General features: G+C 35.9%; 1 protein-coding gene across 1 annotated transcript; it reads left to right on the forward strand.

Annotated features, from left to right (window-relative positions):
- Positions 1–8: 8 nt before the first annotated feature.
- LOC110457836 (enteropeptidase-like) lies at positions 9–20,091 on the forward strand. Its single transcript, XM_021509276.1, has 14 exons — positions 9–379; positions 856–1,090; positions 1,461–1,583; positions 2,980–3,090; positions 3,371–3,491; positions 4,943–5,100; positions 6,031–6,202; positions 6,731–6,996; positions 7,953–8,101; positions 9,068–9,233; positions 10,623–10,751; positions 11,184–11,525; positions 12,057–12,164; positions 15,014–20,091. The coding sequence occupies exons 1-14, from the start codon at positions 44–46 to the stop codon at positions 15,364–15,366; spliced, it is 2,769 nt and encodes a 922-aa protein (XP_021364951.1). The 5' UTR covers positions 9–43; the 3' UTR covers positions 15,367–20,091.
- Positions 20,092–21,745: the final 1,654 nt, after the last annotated feature.

Raw genomic sequence — 21,745 nt, forward strand, 5'->3', positions numbered from 1 at the left:
AGCAGCAACAACAACAATAACAGCAACAAAACAGACAAAACCGATGACGTCATTAAGCACAACTGAAGAAACAACAACGATCAAAGCACTAACATCAATGGAGTTATCATCTTCGCAAGCACCAACCACGACAACTATGTCATTGAAGCCAGGAACGACGACGGCAACAACGACAGCGACGACGATACCAACATCTATTCCACCAATCCAGCATACAACAACGGCAACGAGTGTGACGGGTCTACCATTAGAATGTCGGGGAGTCCCTCAGGTTCACACGCTGCCCTCGGGGATTATACAATCACCTGGTAGGGATAATGGTAATCCCTATCCGAGCAATGCTACGTGTGAATGGGTTATCATCGCCGGAGACAATCATGTAAGATAATATTTAGAAGGTTTTCTACTAATAAGTGTCACTGCAAAGTGCATCATTCATCGTAGTTTTGTGAACGTATAAGAACCATTTAACCTTAATACTGGGTAAATTTCGGCAATTGAAATATCCATCCTTCATCCGGCAAGATCTTTCTAAGTCCCATGATATTGTCCTTCTTCGCGGTTGAAATAATGTGTAAAGTAAGCTGAATAGTAGGATTCATCTTCATGACGATTTTACCATCATTTACGGAGGCCAAAAGGGCGAGAGGAAAATTATAATAGAGGCAGAACTATATCAGACTTTTGAAATTTTCGTTCTATTGGAGAATTAATGTAATGGCAGTATGGAATATTATCTACCAGTAAAGTAAATATCGATATCTGACTAATGAGTAAACGAATTAATATAGTATCGCCTTCCAATGTGAAAGTGATGTATACTGTTTCAATAATGTTGTTTTGATCCTTTTAAAGGTGATTGAATTGACCTTCGTAGAGTTTGACCTTGAATCCGACCCTAATTGTAATGCCGATCGGGTAACAATTCATGATGCATCGACGTCGTCTGGCCCAATACTGGCGTCGTTTTGTGGAAGCAATATCCCTGATAATGTGACGTCATCCTCTCACGTCCTGTTCCTCTCCCTACTTAGTAACAATGATGTGGAGAAAAGCGGATTTATAGCTAGCTATACAACGATAACAAAAGGTTTGAAATATATCATAAAGAATATTGGAAATATTTGGAACATGTCCTGGTTTAGTTTGATTTTCATGTAAAGTTTGTTTGGTGCACTATGGAAGTTCTTTTGGTATTTGCCTTCATTCTTTTACAATTACATCTTGACATAAATGACTGAAAAGCTCAATATATTATATTCTCCATTTTATATCTGAACAACATATAGTTCAAATGTATCACTCCGTCTAAATGAAAGTAGTATTTTAGACTGTGAAAGTCTCAGGAATAGCTAATAAAAAAATGTAAAGCAGAGATTTCATAAGAAGGAGGATGTGCTACTTCAATCTTCTTTTTGTTGAGAAACTTCTGCATCAAAAACCTGTATCTGTTAATAAAGTGATGCCGCCGCCATCTTGTCTTGCTGGAGAGTTCGCCTGTAACAGCGGTGTTTGTATACCGGAGGAGTGGTTATGTGACGGGGAGGCTGACTGTACCGGCGCGGAGGACGAAATGTCATGTCGTAAGTCAAAAACAAAATTATAATTGACAAAAACATTACATATGTATGATGCATGGTATTTACTTCAAACACATCCTACTGAAAATCAATCGTCTATGTTATTGGACAACAAAGCAATATCGAAAGTTGATCTTTCATGGAGACAAATTGGAGTAGTATCAACAATATCGATGCTTAATTTTCTTTGAAAACGGTTCCTTCTTCAAAAGTCTGGAAAAGAGTATTTCTTTATTTTTCGGAAAATCCTGTTTCTTCTTAAAATACTTTAAATGGCTTGAGTTTTGCATATTACAATGATTGGATAATTTCCTAACCTAACACATCTGCGAGTACAAAAATAATAATTTTATGAAAATGATATTGGCTTTCCTGTTCAATTCCAATGCAAAGTGTAGGATATAATTTCAAAGAAAATTCTTAAAAATAACATTTATGCTTTTGTTATTTTCAAGATTTTTCTCAATCCTAAAATATCCTAACTTCATTACAAGATTTCTATGTTACTGTTTGTTTGCATTAGGTTTAAGGTCATTACAACATTCCAGTGTCATTTGAAGCAAGCTACTTGAAATGACATACAAATAAGTGGTCCTTTACAATAAGGAGATATGCCATTGCAGTTAGATGTTTTCAAATGAGTGTCACATGCAAAATTAAGATCAAAGCACTTTAAAATAAAATAAGAGTGTGTTGAATTTGGTTTTAGATTACGTTAATTTCCGAGAAACAGTTTATAGAAAGCAAATAATAGATCCGAGGTCCTACAGGGGCAAGGGACAGTCTTTTAAAGTAATTAATAATAAATACACAAACGAAATTTGTCATCAATAATGTATGGTCATATTTAGGAAGATATATTATCAGTATATGAATGTTTGATTATGACAATCACACATAATTTTTACAGGACATTTATGAAACTGTTCAATTCAAACATATCAAACCATACATGGAACATATCAAAACACCGAGTTCCTCTGTAATGTGACATGATTGAAAATATTTTTGAAAGTTTAAATACTTTTGACAAACATTTGTTGCATTCGCACGATATCATATTAGATTCATCAAGGATATTACAAGTAATTGAACAAGTTTTCTGAAAAATAAATTATATGCCTGTCTAAAATAATGGAGAGATGTGCCAAGGAAGTGCTCTATTCCTAAAAGCAGCGGTCTTGCAATTTTGTATTGGTTAACACTATACTGTTATTTGTGCTTAACAAGTAGCGATAATATTTGGCGACATAAGTTAAGTTCGCGTTCGTGTTTTGTTCTTAAATAATCTCAATTCGATTTTTGATTTAATCTTCATAAACACTAACGAGTATTTTTATTTTAAAATTATGTTTATGATGGTCATTCTTATTGGTGATTATAACTTCTGTTTCATAAGAAATGTGCCTGGTTGGAGAGTTTCGTTGTGGCAATGCCAAGTGTATTCCTGAATTGTTACGCTGTGACGGACACGACGATTGTGCGGAGGGTTTGGACGAACACAACTGCAGTATGTAGCCTGACTCTCGTGGTCAGAATGAAAAAAGATCGAATTCTTACAATTAACTTGTTGTTTCTAAGCATAATGCAAACAGTCCATGTCATGGTAACGATTACAAGTATTAATTGCATATAACGGAGCATATTATAAAAGCAAAGAGTGAAATAAGAAGTGAACTATAACAATAAAAATATTATGCATTAATGAAACAAATGACAAAATGTCAGCTTTGAAGAAGAATTTAAAACAAGATTCTGAGTAAAATACTTAACTATTTTGTTTGGTTCAGTTTCCATAGGAACTGCCGATCAGTCCGTGCGGGTTATGTATCACTCGAAGTGGTATCCGGTGTGCAGTGATGACTGGAGTACAGACGCAAGTGACGTCATATGTCAACAACTCGTCTTCAGGTAAAAATCTTATTGAAATGTAACGTGACAAACATGCTTCATAAAAAAATTCGTTACAAAAGTTTCATTATTTATTGATCTGTCATATTTAAAATTGTATTTCCACGACTCCCGCGATTGTTATGCTTGTATTCCGTAATATGTAGGTATGCTGGTTTGTTATTACTCATTACAGTTTCAATCAGCAATATATTCTATTAAAGCATATACAAATATATTATATAATAAATATAAAAAGTAAATATAAAAACGGGCACATTTTAACTTGATACAGATTATGTGATTGACTTGTCTATTGAATTTTTTTTAGTTTTAGAAAGGAGATAAATACATTAATAATTTCTCACATCCAGACACATTTATTTCTTCAGCTTCTTATCTTTTCACTTATATACTATATGCCCATGGAAGTCACGACTAATGACAAATGTAACGCCTTTACATCTTCACGACCGCTTAATATCCTTCCCTCAGTAGTAACATGCTAGCGTCATCTACTCCCAGTGCAGAGCAGTCATGTAAATATCAGAAATGTCTGGATAGATGTGGGGTTTTGATACCCGTTAAATATTTAAAGATAAGTTCTAACAGAGAGGTTTGATCATGAAAAGCATGTTATATAATCGGCATCATGTCCAAATTTCCAGCCAGATATTATGTGTCAACTTTATTTGACTAAGGATAGCCTTACCACGAAAGTATCCTGGCCAAGTAGCGCTACAGTTATATCCAAAACAGATTTAAGGGGAAGTGACTGGATAGTAAAAAAAACTTCAGTAGAATTCTCTTTTGTTTTGCAAAACAGGGCAGAGATTCTAAAAGACGAGTTTAAGATTGTTGGGACAGGTCATCCTCGATATCCAGGGGTAACGCTCACTTTCGCTCTCTCCACCCCTGGAATATGTCATAGCAAAATTGAAGGCTCGGTGTGCGCCATCTTGTTGATGAGACAAGAATGCTAGTTCGATCCTTTGATATTCATCAAAATAATCTCGCGGTCACGTAACGGTAAAAATTGACAGGCTTTGAAGTCGGGTGTCTCTCCTTTGTAATCTTCAAAGGACAGGTATCAGCCTAGCGATTGGTCAGGGTTTTTTTTACCTGACACAAATCAAACAGCTATCTTCGTGCCTTCAATTTTTCTATGACCTATTCCAGGGGTGTAGAGAGCGGAAGTAAGCGTAACCCCTGGATATCGAGGATAGGGACAGATATAATTTCCTTCATGTGCCTTTCCTGTTATATTGGTATTTTTCCTCAGTTCATTTCGTTATGCCTTTTTATAATCATGTTTAGCCCTTTCTCAGGTTCTGTGATGACACTGCGTTGTGTCTTTATACTAACTTCAGGATGTTATCGATGTATAATTTGTTTTAGATTTACCAGAAAACGTTTAAACATAAGTATCTGTATTGCATATTCTTGTTTGAAAATGAATATTATAATTGCAGTGATTCTATAACGATGACGCCAGTAAACACCAATAACTTGGTGTTTATGACGCTTAAGGATGACCCACCGCTGGCATTTAACTCGATACAATCGATGTTCGAACCAACGGTCACCTGTAACAGCGGCCAGAAAGTACAACTCCAATGCGGAAATAATGGTAAAATTGCCTTTATTACGTTAATGTCAAATATTTCAAAATTATATTCAAAATTAAAACTTCAATGGAAATGTATGTAATTTAAACTTTTACAAAATGTTTATATAAGGATAAACAATAAATAATGTTCTAAATATAAAGAAGATGCAGAAAAGAACGCATAGCAAATTATGTTGTATAGATCGTGATGGACAACTGTTCAGTTATTGGTTAATAAAAAAACACTTCAATGATGTCAAAAATAATTTCATTTTAAATTCAATTCAAATGAAATATTTCTATTAGGATCTTTTCTAAACATTTACTTCAGGTTGGTAAGTATGAATTATGAGAAGTTCTTTTTACACAACCAATAAAACTTTCTATGTGACGTTTCGATGACTAGTACGATATAGACAAATGAAGCGTATGCACACAAAAGGTGTAAAATGTGTACGAGTTGTCCACAAAATCGATGTCGATTTCGGCTACGCTGGAAACGTATGTACAATAGTTGTTATATATGTACCGAAATGACTCAGTTCAGCTACGCTTTGTTAGCATTTTAACATCTTTGTGTGCAAAAGCTTCATTTGTCATTTGTCTGATGAAGGTGAAAAAGAACTTCTCATAATCTCATTTTCCTGTGTACAGTTATTTAAACGTTAAAGCTACGGTAACATTTTCCTGTGTACAATATTTTAAACGTTAAAACTATGGTAACATTTTCCTGTGTACAGTTGTTTAAACGTTAAAACTACGGTAACATTTTCCTGTGTTCAATATTTTAAACGTTAAAACTATGGTAACATTTTCCTGTGTACAGTTGTTTAAACGTTAAAACTATGATAACATTTTCCTGTGTACTGTATTTTAAGCGTTAATACTACGTTAACATTTTCATCTATAAGATCTAGTGCGTTACAAAATATGAACTCCTTATGTTCCCAGTCTGTGGTAGAAGAAGTCCGAATTTGATGACGCCCTATATCATAGGGGGGACAAAGTCTTTCCTGGGCCAGTGGCCGTGGATGGTTGCCATTAAAATCAGCCAGAAGTTCATTTGTGGCGGCACACTTATTGGACACCAGTGGGTTGCCACAGCTAGCCACTGTATCGAGTCGTAAGTGAGGTTGATTTAGTTGTTAAATCAATAAAATAAATCGATAATTTATTTTTAATTTCAATGAATATGTACACTATTACGTATATTCTGTCTTTGCGTATTGTAGAGTTATCTTCTCTTGGGAGCAGGTATTGATTGTTACGTCACTTGTTTGTGAGAGTAACGTCATCAATTTTGAGAAAACGACGTAATTTTCTCACACAAACCAATGACGTAACGATCAACACCTGCTCCCAAGAGAAGATAACTCTGCAATACGCAGACGGAATACGCAGACGGAATACTACTTGTGCAGCATTACGTTCATTTATTACTTTTTGGAACCTTTCAATCTACTTATGTACAATGTAGTATACATTGTGCAAAAATTCGTTTTCTCTCGTTTTTATGCCACAATAATGTTTCAATCATGAAATTCTTCACTTGCTATTCATTTTCATTTCAAATATAAATAGAGGTATGATACAAAATCTTAAATCGACATATCATGAAGCACTGTTACACACTCTGATATTTGTATTTTAGAGTAGCAGCAAGACCATATCTTCTGAATGTGATGATAGGTTCCGTTGCGATGAACCCAGTGGACGGCGTACATTTTAAGGTCACAGAGGTCATCATACATCCAGATAATAACTTCATTTACCAGGCAGATCTTGCGCTGCTAAGGTTGCAAAAACCAGTTATTTTCACCGACCACGTGAAGCCCCTTTGCCTAGCAACGGAGTCGTACGCACTCACAGGAAGTTCCATTTGCTACGTTTCTGGCTGGGGTGTACGTTCAGTATCAGGTGAGATATTGCTTTATACGAGTCGATCAAAAAAAAACAAAAAAACAAAAACAATACACAATGGTTTTTTTTTTGTTGACGGGGAGAATAACACAAACCAGTACGACAACTTTCATACTTTTTACGTACTGATAAAAAAATCTCAATGAGCTGCAAAATTCACCAGTCACATTTATCAGCCCATTGCTCTGATGTCTACAATCATGACTTTTCCTGAGTATTTCCTGAGATTTTCAAAAGAACCGAAGTTAAACTCCTGCAAACATTTTCAGTGTACAAAATATAAATATTTACCACTACACAAAGGAAAACATGGTTTATGTATTATTGTATACAACACTAAACTTAAATCTATTCCAACAGGGAAGTAAACTTAACTCACAAAACCACATATTTTAACGTTTACACCACGGAAGTTAACATACATAACAATGCCACATAGATGTTAGATATGTATCAAGGACGTAACCACACCTCACAAAGCTACGTCATATTGGGTATATATAAGTTTACCTAGATCACAAAGCCACATGTGATATAAAGTATCAATCAAGGATGTAAAAAATCCTCAAAAGTCCATACAGATGTAACGTATATAATAAGGAAGTGACCGTTCCTCACAATTATACCTAATATTGGGTATATAATAAACAAGTCTACCTGCATCACAAAGCCATGTTGATATGAAGTATAAATCAAGGATGTGAGTATACGTCAAAATGCCACAAACATTGTAAAGTCTATAATACGGAATTAAACCTATATCAGAAACACACACGAAGAAATGCAAAGATGAAACGAACGTCAAACAAATTAAAAATTAAAAACAAATCCTACATTTCTCGGCACATGCTGCTTTTTTCGCCGTATTTGTTAATCAACACTAAAGTCATTATTATTCTGAAGACCCTTTTTTTTTATCGAAGTTTAACTTTAATTTGCTTTACCTGCTGCAGATTACTACTCTACTGTTATGCCTGATTTTCTGCACCACGCTAAAATGAAGCTCGTGACACACTCAAAATGTAAGGACTCGTACCAGGGCAAGCTTAAAGATACGATGTTGTGTGCTGGCTACGACCTCGGCAGGATTGATTCGTGCAAGGTAAAGTGCATCCTGTGGTTCCTTTCATCGTACACACAGCTTCTCTGCACCCTTTATATACGTCGTGACAAAATCGGAGGCTCTTCCCGCGATTCTTTACGGATAAAACAAGTGAAAAGCCTGGTGTCCTTGATGAAGATCTAAGGAAACGCGTGGCAGCGTAACGGTTATATCGACAGGCTTTGAAGTTCTGGTTTAATTCGTTTATAATCCTCCAAAGACAGGTATCCCATATCAGTCTGGAGATTGGTCAGGTTTTTATACTTGAAAGCAATCCGATAGCTTACCACGTGGCTTCGATTTGACACGATATAGTCCAGGGCTCGTATGTATACATGAAACCGATCTCATGCTCAAGCATGGATTCTGTGCTCAAGCATGGATTCTGTGCTCAAGCATGGGTTCTGTGCTCAAGTAACTTACCAGACACATGTCAATGATCAAAAAGTTAATTTTAGATATTGAAAACAGTATTCGGCTATGAGTCTCTTCAATTTGTATCCCAAACTTAAATTTTTTTTTTTTAATAATTTATAACTGAAACAAGAAATTAAACTTGAGCACAAAATCCATGCTTGATCATGAGAATGGTTTCATGAAAATGGGCCCTGATGTACAGAGAAGATATTTGTATCGAGAGAGGAATTGTTTTCATTTATAAAACACAAATGCTGGTGTTGTATGATTTTATTAGAATATGATACATTGCGTTTTATTTCCCATAAGTGTCCACATTGTAAATTAGTCAAACTTCGTGAATTGTGATTTAATTATTTCAAAATTTGTGATTAGTTCAAGCATTTTCAAGAGCCTGTTTTTTTTATAAATGGGTATTTTTGTTTAATGGCTGGATCAAAATAAGCAGTGCACTTGTATAACATATTCAACACGTGGACTTTGTTCGTTTAACATTATACTATTTGTCTTTAAAAAATCAAATTTTGATCTCCGTTTCCATGGTTACAGGGTGACAGTGGTGGGCCGCTAATGTGTAAGGTCAGCGCAGACAGGTGGGTGTTGGCTGGAATCACCAGCTGGGGTGAGACCCCATGTGGCCAGGCAAAGAAACCCGGAGTTTACACAAGAGTGGACAAATACAGAGACTGGATTACAGGCATTACAGCAGACGGCGGTAAGACATTCCATCTTTTTCAAACGAAAACTACATGTGCATTGTTATCTAGTGTAATTATCTGTCAAAACGATTATTTGATCGCTTACTGCCAAAGGAATAATGACGATATTACGTACATAAACTTTTCTCCATATATTACTTGAGTAGGCAGCTACGGTGCTAGTACTTGGGCGGTAAATGGAATTATAGTCACAGAAGCTTTTGAGTTACTTCCCTTGGAACGATCAGCGGTATTCTACTTTCGTGTTATACTTTTTCTTAAGGTGGCTCCACACTTTCGTAATTAACCAGCGAAATTCGTTGAAACTTTCATATAATGGTTATGCANGAAGTATTGTGTCATTTATACATTACAGCAAGAGTAATAGTTATTATTTACTGATTTAAAACGCCGAAACTATTTAATGTCAAGATATTGACAAGGTATTATATACTTAATTGCCAACACCTGCTCCAAGCAGGTAATAATACTAGTAACGTTATTTTCTACTTTTTTTTTTTTTTTACTTAAATGGTGAAGTGAAAGGCAGTACGTATCAATGCAAAGCAACACAATCAATAATATTAACAATAGCTTTACAATATTGGTGAGAATTCAGTCCAATATGATATAGACATAGTATCTAAAATTTATGTTAAATCTGGTACATCGTTCATATGAAGCAATCAAGCCAGCCTTCCTCCGTTGAAGAGACGAAGGTTTTTGCTGGACTATCCTATCAATGGTATGGTCCTTATAGCCGGTGTTAAACTTCCTGTTATTTATGTTGGAAAGCTCTAATACTTTGTTAAACATTTTGCTCATATAAGAAGTAAAAAAAAATACTTAATGCTTTGTGTATAGAGCTTTTTTTAATTTCTTTTGTTTTCATGTTTTTCCGTGTTATACATAATTGTGTTTGGCTCTTGTAAGAGTCGAACCAAAAAGTTATCATTTAAGAAAATGAAACAGAACAATAAATAATTAGAAAAGGTTAACTAGTGCAGGATAATGCATTCTGTATAAGATTTGATTGATTAAATGTACGAAGGTAGGCTATAATTGGGAAATAACATTTATTAAAAGATGCAATGTCAGAATAAAATCCCCCTTTCAATTATCCGAGTAGTTAAGACATTTTATTGGAAAATTATATACTAAGTAGTCGAATGTTGCTGTTCTTTATGTATACATGAATTAAGTCGATATATGTACTTTATGATTGTAGTGCCATAACAACAGTATGTAAGTCTACACATTATTTTACACACACACATATTTTATGGACAAGTACCATCCTCGATACTTTGGGGGTTTCACTTACATACGTATGATTACTGAGCGTAACCCCTGGACTATCGAGGATGGTTACGTACATATGGAACGGAAGGTTTATTTCCTTTCAGGAAGACAACACGACTGCACATATGAAACGCCGGGGCTTTGTGGCCATATTGACGTTTCTCTGGACGGATTTATGTGGACCCGGAGGTCACGTGACCCTACATTTGACTACACTTTGGGAAACGCTACTGGTATATGATCATTTTAGTGTCAATGGAATGTGCTTTATTCATTTTGAATAGTTCAATTATTATTTCAAAAGTTTTAAAATAAATATTACTAGTTTTATACTAAATGCATTGAATTCTCATATAGATATTATACATTATTTGCTCATTGAAATAAATATAAAAATATAAATAAATATAAAAATAAAGTTTGAGATTTTTTTTTACGTTTATTTCTTTGTTGCATCATCAGCCATTGGAGAGAGCAAAACTATTGAAAGTTCAGGCATCCCTTGTTTATTTTGATGCCGATAATTGCTGCAAATTTAATTACATTTCTAACTCGTTATCCATATAGTGAGTTCATTGATAGACTTGCTCAAGCCTCATCTTTCCCCCAGCGCTTTACATTACAAGGAATATTTCAACCCCAAGATAGTACTTGTTTCATTACAGGGCATTTCCTGTACGCTGAAAACCCAACCGGCCTGATTACGTCACATCATGAAGCAACTCTGAAAATCCCTCCATTTTTGAAGAAAGAAGTTAAATGCATGTCATTGGCAATCTTCTTCTATGGAGCCCAGTCCGACATCAAACTAAAGATTATTGGTCATGTGACACCGGATGTGACCCGGACGCTGTCCGAAATATCCTCTTTTTCTAGTTCATGGGATGTTGCGCACATCACTATCGACGATGATGTCACAGAAGTAAACCTAGTCGCTGTGAGAGGATTTCGCGAAAATGTGGGCGTGGCCATCGATGACGTCATGTTCTCTGATGGATATTGTCAAGGTGATTTCTAATCACACCAAATCGTTTACATCATTTTTTCATAAAAAGTTTGATGATTATTTTGATAATTGTAAGACTGCGCTTTATATGTGCTAAATACTTTTTAATTATTACAATATCGCAGAAAAATGCATCTTCGAAATCCAATGGTTACCCTGTCGATATTGAATATATCATAACAGAAATCGAATGATTCATGTTAGCTTTATATGTTTGGTTCGAGAGATAAAAAAACCTGACCGGTTGCAATGCTGGTGAACAGTGGTATATGTGTTTTGACGATTGAAATAAAAGTCTGTCTATTTTATAGTTAGGCTGTGGAGCAATTCATTTTTATCTTTAATCAAAATATTACAAAATCTCATATTTGCACGATCAGTCACCTTTAATTGTATCGTCGGAGTAGTGGCACATGCTGGGACTTTGAACCTTTGGATTTTAAATTGCTGAAAAGGATACTGATACATTTTTTTGAAATTTATATAATATATTAATCCATATCCTAATCTCATTCCACTTGTATGATTGCAGATACTGTAAAACTTCGCTGTAGCTTTAACGGTGGTAACACATGTCTGTACACAAACGACAAAGACGATTTATTTGACTGGAGTTTACAACCCCACACTGCCGAACCTGGTAAGTGTCTTATTATAGAGGTTACAACCCCACACTGCCGAACCTGGTAAGTGTCTTATTATAGAGGTTACAACCCCCACACTGCCGAACCTGGTAATTGTCTTATTATAGAGTTTACAACCCCCACACTGCCGAACCTGGTAAGTGTCTTATTAAAGAGGTTACAACCCCACACTGCCGAACCTGGTAATTGTCTTATTATAGAGTTTATAACCCTACATTGCAGTTTCTGTCATTGTTGTGATGTCTCCTCAGTTTCTGTCGTTGCGATGTCTCCTCAGTTTCTGTAATTGTTACCCTTGTTTGATGATGCTGTTTCTTTCCCAGTTGTACTGTACAGTAGTTAAGGCTGTTTCTGATATTTGTTAAGGCAATTAGTCGTTGTTGTGATTTCTTCTCAGTTTCTGTCGTTGTTTGTGATGTCTCCTCAGTTCCTGTTGTTGTTGTGACGTCTCCTCAGTTTCTGTCGGTGTTGTGATGTCTCCTCAGATTCTGTAATTGTTATCCTTGTTTTATGATGCTGTTTCTTTCCCAGTTGTACTATACAGTAGTTAAGGATGTTCCTGATATTTGTTAAGGCAATTAGTCGTTGTTGTGATGTCTCTTCAGTTTCTGTCGTTGTTGCGATGTCTCCTCAGTTTCTGTAGTTGTTGTGATGTCTCATCAGTCTCTGTCGTTGTTTTGATGTCGCCTCAGTTTCTGTCGTTGTTTTGTTGTCGCCTCAGTTTCTGTCGTTCTGATGTCTCCTCAGTTTCTATCCTTGTTGTGATGTCTCCTTAGTTTCTGTTGTTGTTGTGATGTCTCGTCAGTTTCTGTCGTTGTTTTTATGTCGCCTCAGTTTCTGTCGTTCTGATGTCTCCTCAGTTTCTGCTGTTGTTGTGATGTCTCCTCCGTTTCTGTCGTTGTTGTGATATCTCCTCAGTTTCTGTCGTAGTTGTGATGTCTCCTCTGTTTCTGCCGTTGTTATGATGTCTCCTCAGTTTCTATCCTTGTTGTGATGTCTCCTTAGTTTCTGCCGAAGTTGTGATGTCTCCTCAGTCTCTGTCGTTGTTGTGATGTTTCCTCAGTTTCTGTCGTTGCGATGTCTCCTCAGTTTCTGCTGTTGTTGTGATGTCTCCTCCGTTTCTGTCGTTGTTGTGACGTCTCCTCAGTTTCTGTCGGTGTTGTGATGTCTCCTCAGGGTAAGTGTCTTATTATAGGGGTTACAACCCCACACTGCCTAACCTGGTAAGTGTCTTATTCTAGAGGTTACAACCCCCACACTGCCGAACGTGGTAAATGTCTTATTATAGAGGGTACAACCCCACACTGCCGATCCTGGTAAGTGTCTTACTATAGAGGTTACAACCCCCACACTGCCGAACCTGTTAATTTTCTTATTATAGAGTTTATAACCCTACATTGCAATTTCTGTCGTTGTTGTTATGTCTCCTCAGTTTCTGTCATTGTTTTGATGTCTCCTCAGTTTCTGTAGTTGTTGTGATGTCTCATCAGTCTCTGTCGTTGTTTTGATGTCTCATCAGTTTCTGGCGTTGCTGTGATGTCTCCTCAGTTTGTGTCGTTGTTGTGATGTCTCTTCAGTTTCTGTCGTTGTTGTCATGTCTCCTCAGATTCTGTCGTTGTTGTGATGACTCCTCAGTTTCTGTCGTTCTGATGTCTCCTCAGTTTCTATCCTTGTTGTGATGTCTCCTCAGTTTGTGTCGTTGTTGTGATGTCTCTTCAGTTTCTGTCGTTGTTGGGATATCTCCTCAGTTTCTGTCGTAGTTGTGATGTCTCCTCAGTCTCTGTCGTTGTTGTGATGTTTCCTCTGTTTCTGTCGTTGTTGTGACGTCTCATCAGTTTCTGCCGTAGTTGTGATGTCTCCTCAGTCTCTGTCGTTGTTGTGATGTCTCATCAGTCTCTGTCGTTGTTTTGATGTCGCCTCAGTTTCTGTCGTTGTAGTGATGTCTCCTCAGTTTCTCTCGTTGTTGTGATGTCTCCGTTACAACCCCACACTGCCGAGCCTGGTAATTGTCTTATTATAGAGATTACAACCCCTCACGGCCGAACCTGGTAAGTGTTTTATTATAGAGGTTACAACACCACACTGCCGAACCTGGTAAGCGTCTTATTATAGAGGTTACCACCCCACACTGCCGAACCTGGTGAGTGTCTTATTATAGAGGTTGCACCCCCACACTGCCGAACCTGGTAGGTGTCTTATTATAGAGGTTATAACCCTACATTGCAGTTTCTGTCATTGTTGTGAGGTCTCCTCAGTTTCTGTCGTAGTTGTGATGTCTCCTCAGTTTCTCTCGTTGTGATGTCTCCTCAGTTGATGTCGTTTTTGTGATGTCTCCTCAGTTCCTGTTGTTGTTGTGACGTCTCGTCAGTTTCTGTCCTTGTTGTGATGTCTCTTCAGTTTCTGTCGTTGTTGCGATGTCTCCTCAGTTTCTGGCGTTGTTGTGATGTTTCCTCTGTTTCTGTCGTTGTTGTGACGTCTCCTCAGTTTCTGTCGTTGTTTTGATGTCTCCTCAGTTTCTGTAATTGTTATCCTTGTTTGATGATGCTGTTTCTTTCCCAGTTGTACTGTACAGTAGTTAAGGATGTTTCTGATATTTGTTAAGGCAATTAAAACTTTCCCTGGTTTCAACTATCATTTCTACCTTAAGACAACTGGTCACTTTATCGGTGGTGTGGAACAAATAAAACAGGTTCTGGTGTCGTTGTGCTTATAGGAGGCGAGTTCCTATATGCAGTGTTTACTTGAAATACGAGCTAGACTAGATATATATAACTTTGCTGTAAATTATAGAGTTACCAAGATCATCATATTGAAATGCTCTATATTTGCTGTTTCTGTGTTTCAGGCTACTACATTGAGTTTGACGGTGGAGGTAAATATGCTGGAGATAAGGCAAGGCTTTCCTCTCCAATGATGACCACGTCCATCCCTCGTTGTGTGAAGTTTTCCTATCAAATATGTCCGCAGTCATCCGGGGCACTTTCTCTCCTCACCCAAGTTAACTTCGGGGGAGTTTCACTATTGCGGGCACCTGTGTGGACCACACAGCTGTCAAATTGTAACGACTGGACACAGGCTATGGTAGACGTGGACCACCAATCACATCCTTTTGGTGTAGCTTTTGAAGCGTCGAGAGGTTTATATTCTGGTAGCATTAGAGTAGACGATATCAGTATTTTGCAGGGTAACTGCTTCTAGGATGTTTCAAACCGTGTACCCATACATCCTGCATTTTTAAGGACAATTATATTTGACCATATCTAAGGATACGCAGTCCCGATTTAGTCCCGGATACATTTTAGATACAGATGCAGATCTGACAATTTGGAACCACATGGACCTGAGAATTTATTACAGCTAAAATTGGACCTGAACTGTTCAGAGTAACATATACTTAAGACTTTGACACTCGTATAAACCATATTGGGGGTAGCATTTTTTTCAACGAATATTGATCTAACTTGTGTATGTTTATGTGTGTTGTGACCCATATCAGTATAGCATATGTGTGATTGTAACGTGACCCTGTGATCTAACCCTTTAAAACGGGTAAAATTAATCGAAACACCTCGGTTAAGGCCCAAATTCTCATGTCCCTGTGTTTTGAGCGACGTACGCCAGGGCGCGTAGCTGTCTATAGAATCAAACCAAAACGGAAAACACATACTGTCTGTTGTACCTCCTAGTCTCCCACCAAGGCCTTGCCCTGGACCCGCTAACAGGGGCTTGCTACGTCCCTTTGTGTGACGATGTCTTACACACGTGTAAAATGTTGGACCATTTAACTGCCAACATTACATGTCAAGTCAATATCGTGTTTGCCTGGGTGTTATATATCATAATAACATTGCTACATTTTCAAAAATATGCAGTTACATATGGCATAAAGCATAACGTTGCATAATATGGATCAATCATTTTACATAAAATATTTTAGAAATAGTAATGCTATGTTATATTTTAATAAAAACGACCCAGATTATCACAGATAACAGTCCAGAGAGCAAGTGATCGGGACAGCCCATAACTAACAAGCTCTCTGGATGTCGTCCAAAATGACACATATGTGAGTTACACTCATTATAAACCATCTTTTATGTCGTCTGACAACAGTTCACACACACATATATATATGTGTGTATGTGTGTGTGTATTACTCATTTAACCGCTTGTAAGCTGCACATGTGTGTAACCAATGAGCCAAGGGTAGCAACGTCTACATAGTAAATAGGCTGTATTTCCTGTGTTGTGTAGAACACAGTTAATCCATATACTTTATATATATAAACTACAGAACACCGTGTAACCTTATACATGTCTTATATCTCCTGGCAGTAAACGAGATAAGTTTACTCTGTTACCAGTCTCCACCGAGCAGAATAAATACGGCGTATCTCACCTCCCACCTGTTTCGGTGTTATAATTAAGTTAGATGACCTAGTTCGCTGATCAAGGCCTAGCCTAAAGAGCCCTTACACTGTATCATTAGCCGGACCATCATATCCGTTCTAAAAGTCCAACCAGATTGTGGATGTGTGCGAACATCCTGTCGCTTATCGACCTCGTCCTGTGCACATTGAACAGTTATTGATTAGTGCAGATTACACGGATCAGGACACTGATCGAGGTTCGACTGAAGAAAACTTTCAAAACTTGCCTGAAGAAATGACCTGACTTTACTTGCATATGTTATGCATACTAAATACAGGTACTATAGCCTCGTCTGTCAATACATCCATAGATTTTTTTATGGGTGTATTGACAGACCAGGCTAGTATACCTTTGTGCTAAACATATATCTTCCACTTTTCAAAAATGTTTCATCTTAATGTGGTTTTAAAATTCTTCAATGGCTAAAACATAGTACTGCATGAACCACACATATGTGCTTGATACAACCGAAACTCACAACATCACACAGTTTATTATTCAAACAGAAGGGGCGTAACACCCCTTAATTTTGTGAATATCTTATAAATCTGAGACATTTTTTTTTTTTTTTTTTTTTTTTAAATAATAGCTTATTGAATGGTAATGGTAATGATTAAAGTGTGTCAAAATGTTGTTAATGTATACGTAGGTCACCAGTAATCATTTAGGATTGTGTTCCATTGTGTTTCATTATGGCATGATGATTTTAAACCAATAAGCTGAAAATGGATTAAAAATATTATATCCTTTAAATCAATATTAATGTTCGTGTGTTTACTCTGTAATAAACATGCGTACCATTGACTTGGGAAGTTAGGAACCTCGTACACCAAAACTACATTTTGGCATACGTGGTATACCACTATATTTGTATTTTTGATCTCAAATGAGAATACATAGGCATTAGGAAATAACAATTAAAATACGTGTACGCTTGATAAACCTCTCACAGCTCTGTTGTTAAACTTAAATCGGTAAAATAAATACCGTCTTAGACATAACCTTACGACCTGTATATCTATATATACACACACCATGTACGTAAGTACATTCCTTACACAGGGGTCTGATATCGAACAAATATTTAAACAAAAAACATTAACCAAATTTAGTTGTAATCCTTGCGTTATATAATAGTTATTTTCGTACTTTTCTGTCCGATCAATTAGACTTAATCGTTATCATATTTTGTTTATTCTTGTTTGTCCGTTGCTTTAAGTATGTAGAAATATGTCTAAACCGCAAGTCTCTGTGATATCGTGCCCCGTGTCTGAATTGTTAAACCATTCCATCACACTCGAGTGTACCTTGTATATGTGTATAGGCAACAGGTGAGCCAGTAGATTGACCTTATAAGGTATTTTGAACATATCAGTTAAATAAGGTATTTCTGAACATGGGAGTTAAGCTTAAAATACACATGATTTCAGCGATACGTTATTTCACTCTATAAGGTATTACATACATGGAGTTTTACTTGGAAACCGTATAAGGTAGTTTAAACCCGGATGTAAACTCCACTACGCCGTATGTGTTAAATAGTCAGATAGTTCACCTTATAAGGTAGTTTGAACATGGAGGTAACCTCCGCTACTCCGTATGTGTTAAATAGTCAGATAGTTCACCTTATAAGGTAGTTTAAACACGGAGGTAAACTCCACTTCTCCGTATGTTTTGAATAGTCAGATAGTTCACCTTATAAGGTATTTTAAACATGGAGGTAAACTCCACTACTCCGTATCAGTTGAATAGTCAGATATTTCACCTTATAAGGTATTTTTGAACATGGAGGTTAGCTCAATACTCAGTATCAGTTAAATAGTCCGATATTTCACCTGATATGATATTTTAGACATGGAGTTAAGCTTAAAAATGTGATTCGACTGATTTCAACATAACAGTGACTGTTAAATTATTTTTGGAAACTCATTGTGAAATAATTACGTCTTCAACATATAGTAAATTAGTGAACAATGCAGATAAAAAAAAACGTATATTGAGTCAAGAACAAACCACGTATTGATCTGACAGACAGTCATATCGACAAGTCAAAACGATATTTGTGTTCTGTAGTTCGTGGGTACCAGGTCACTACATGTTTTGTAGGAGATCTCGTTACCTGTATGTGATTGTCAAATGATAAGAAATGATAAATCTCACGTATAGGATCGTCTGTATATGACTGCACCTATGTCCTAACTTACTCCATTGAGTTTGTTTACCTGATAAGCAAACATTCCTCCAGACTGATACCCGGCCGAGATCGATATGCTTACATATTCAACCCTAAAGTCACATTTGAACCTTGACCATATCAAAGACTGGGTAAATCCAGTTTGATAATGTAGGGGGGAATGAGTTAAAGGGTTGGCGACGGTCTTATTCACCATGTACTGGTCTTATGATCATCACATCAGCTTAAATTAAAGGTACATGGTCTCTTTATGACCTGCTCTTCGATTTCTTTTCATTTTGTCTTCAATATTGAAAGATTAATATATATTATAAAGAAAATCTGTGCCATATTTATGATGTGAAATTAACAAGGACTTAATTAGGCATATCTACGTACAGATTTGTCATATTAACAGTGTTATTTCCTTCCTTGTAGTGAAACTGAATTAATCAACTAAATGGCGTCAGGCGACGACAAATTACAGCAATATATTGAATTGTTCTCGAGGACGGACACTGAAATTGACATCGCATGACGTCAATATTACCCGTTTGAACTATGACCCTGAAATACATGCACAGACAGCTGACCACATATCATGTCCTTTCGCCAAAATAGTTTCACATTTGTCAGGTAGGCATTTTGATATAACTAGACAAAATCCCTTCGTCGTTTCGAGTTGACAAAGTTTCACTTATCGACAGCAAAGCCATCAAAAGTCTTCTCATAACGAAACAAAGATTCACTACCTTCGTGTGACGCCAACTGAGCAACGTTATCTGGTCTGTGGCCTGATTTCACGACTATGTTAATAACGATTACAACGTTACGCATGCTGATGAATTGAATCAAGCAAGTTATATAGGTGTGAATGTGTCACTGTGTATACGATACACAGCTAGATATGTAAATGTGTGACATGACAATCTCTAGATATGTCAGGTAACTCATGTCTCATCGTATGTTAGCACTAACACATGCTTCCCCTTGTTATCATAAGTTTTGTTTCTCGGTGAGAATTAAAATAAATCTCTGTCAATTATTATTAACTTTGTAAAAGTTGTAGGTAGTATAAAGGACGAAACAATTTGGATGTAATGGAAGTCAGCTTCCCGTTTATAAACGCGATGTTCAATGTGTAAGGGCGGGTGTCGTCCATGTAATTCTTTCCTTAAACATTTTCATCGATTTTTCAATTATAATATTATTTTGTTGATGCTTTATTATTATCTTGTTTCTTATGTGCGTATGTGACATAAAATGTATATGTGTGATGTTCAATGTATATGTGTGATGTTCAATGTATATGTGTGATGTTCAATGTATATGTGTGATGTTCAATTTATATGTGTGATGTTCTATTCATATGTGTGATATTCAATTTATATGTGTGATGTTCTATGCATATATGTGATGTTCAATGTATATGTGTGATGTTCAATGTATATGTGTGATGTTCAATGTATATGTGTGATGTTCAATTTATATTTATGATGTTCAATGTATATTTGTGATGTTCAATGTATATGTGTGATGTTCAATGTATATGTGTGATGTTCAATGTATATGTGTGATGTTCAATGTATATGTGTGATGTTCAATGTATATGTGTGATGTTCAATGTATATGTGTGATGTTCAATGTATATGTGTGATGTTCAATGTATATGTGTGATGTTCAATGTATATGTGTGATGTTCAATGTATATGTGTGATGTTCAATGTATATGTGTGATGTTCAATGTATATGTGTGATGTTCAATGTATATGTGTGATGTTCAATGTATATGTGTGATGTTCAATGTATATGTGTGATGTTCAATGTATATGTGTGATGTTCAATGTATATGTGTGATGTTCAATGTATATGTGTGATGTTCAATGTATATGTGTGATGTTCAATGTATATGTGTGATGTTCAATGTATATGTGTGATGTTCAATGTATATGTGTGATGTTCAATGTATATGTGTGATGTTCAATGTATATGTGTGATGTTCAATGTATATGTGTGATGTTCAATTTATATGTGTGATGTTCAATTTATATGTGTGATGTTCAATTTATATGTGTGATGTTCAATTTATATGTGTGATGTTCAATGTATATGTGTGATGTTCAATTTATATGTGTGATGTTCAATGTATATGTGTGATGTTCAATTTATATGTGTGATGTTCAATTTATATGTGTGATATTCAATTTATATGTGTGATGTTCTATTTATATATGTGATGTTCAATGTATATGTGTGATGTTCAATGTATATGTGTGATGTTCAATTTATATGTGTGCTGTTCAATGTATATGTGTGCTGTTCAATTTATATTTATGATGTTCAATGTATATTTGTGATGTTCAATGTTTATGTGTGATGTTCAATTTATATGTGTGATGTTCAATGTATACCCGGAGAAAAACATTTATATGTGTGATGTTCAATTTATATGTGTGATGTTCAATGTATATATGTGTGATGTTCAATGTTTATGTGTGATGTTCAATTCATCTGCGTGATGTTTAATGTATATTTGTGATCTTCAATGTTTATGTGTGATGTTCAATTTATATTTGTGATGTTCAATGTATATGTGTGATGTTCAATTTATATGTGTGATGTTCAATGTATATGTGTGATGTTCAATTTATATGTGTGATGTTCAATGTATATGTGTGATGTTCAATTTATATGTGTGATGTTCAATGTATATGTGTGATGTTCAATTTATATGTGTGATGTTCAATGTATATGTGTGATGTTCAATTTATATGTGTGATGTTCAATGTATATGTGTGATGTTCAATGTATATGTGTGATGTTCAATGTATATGTGTGATGTTCAATGTATATATGTGTGATGTTCTATGTTTATGTGTGATGTTCAATTCATCTGTGTGATATCCCAGTATATGTGTGAAGATACTACATTGTGTATGAGTGATGTTCAGTGTTTACACGTTGGAGCTCAAG

Source organism: Mizuhopecten yessoensis, unplaced genomic scaffold, assembly GCF_002113885.1.
Source record: "Mizuhopecten yessoensis strain PY_sf001 unplaced genomic scaffold, ASM211388v2 scaffold9331, whole genome shotgun sequence".
Lineage (NCBI taxonomy): Eukaryota > Metazoa > Mollusca > Bivalvia > Pectinida > Pectinidae > Mizuhopecten > Mizuhopecten yessoensis.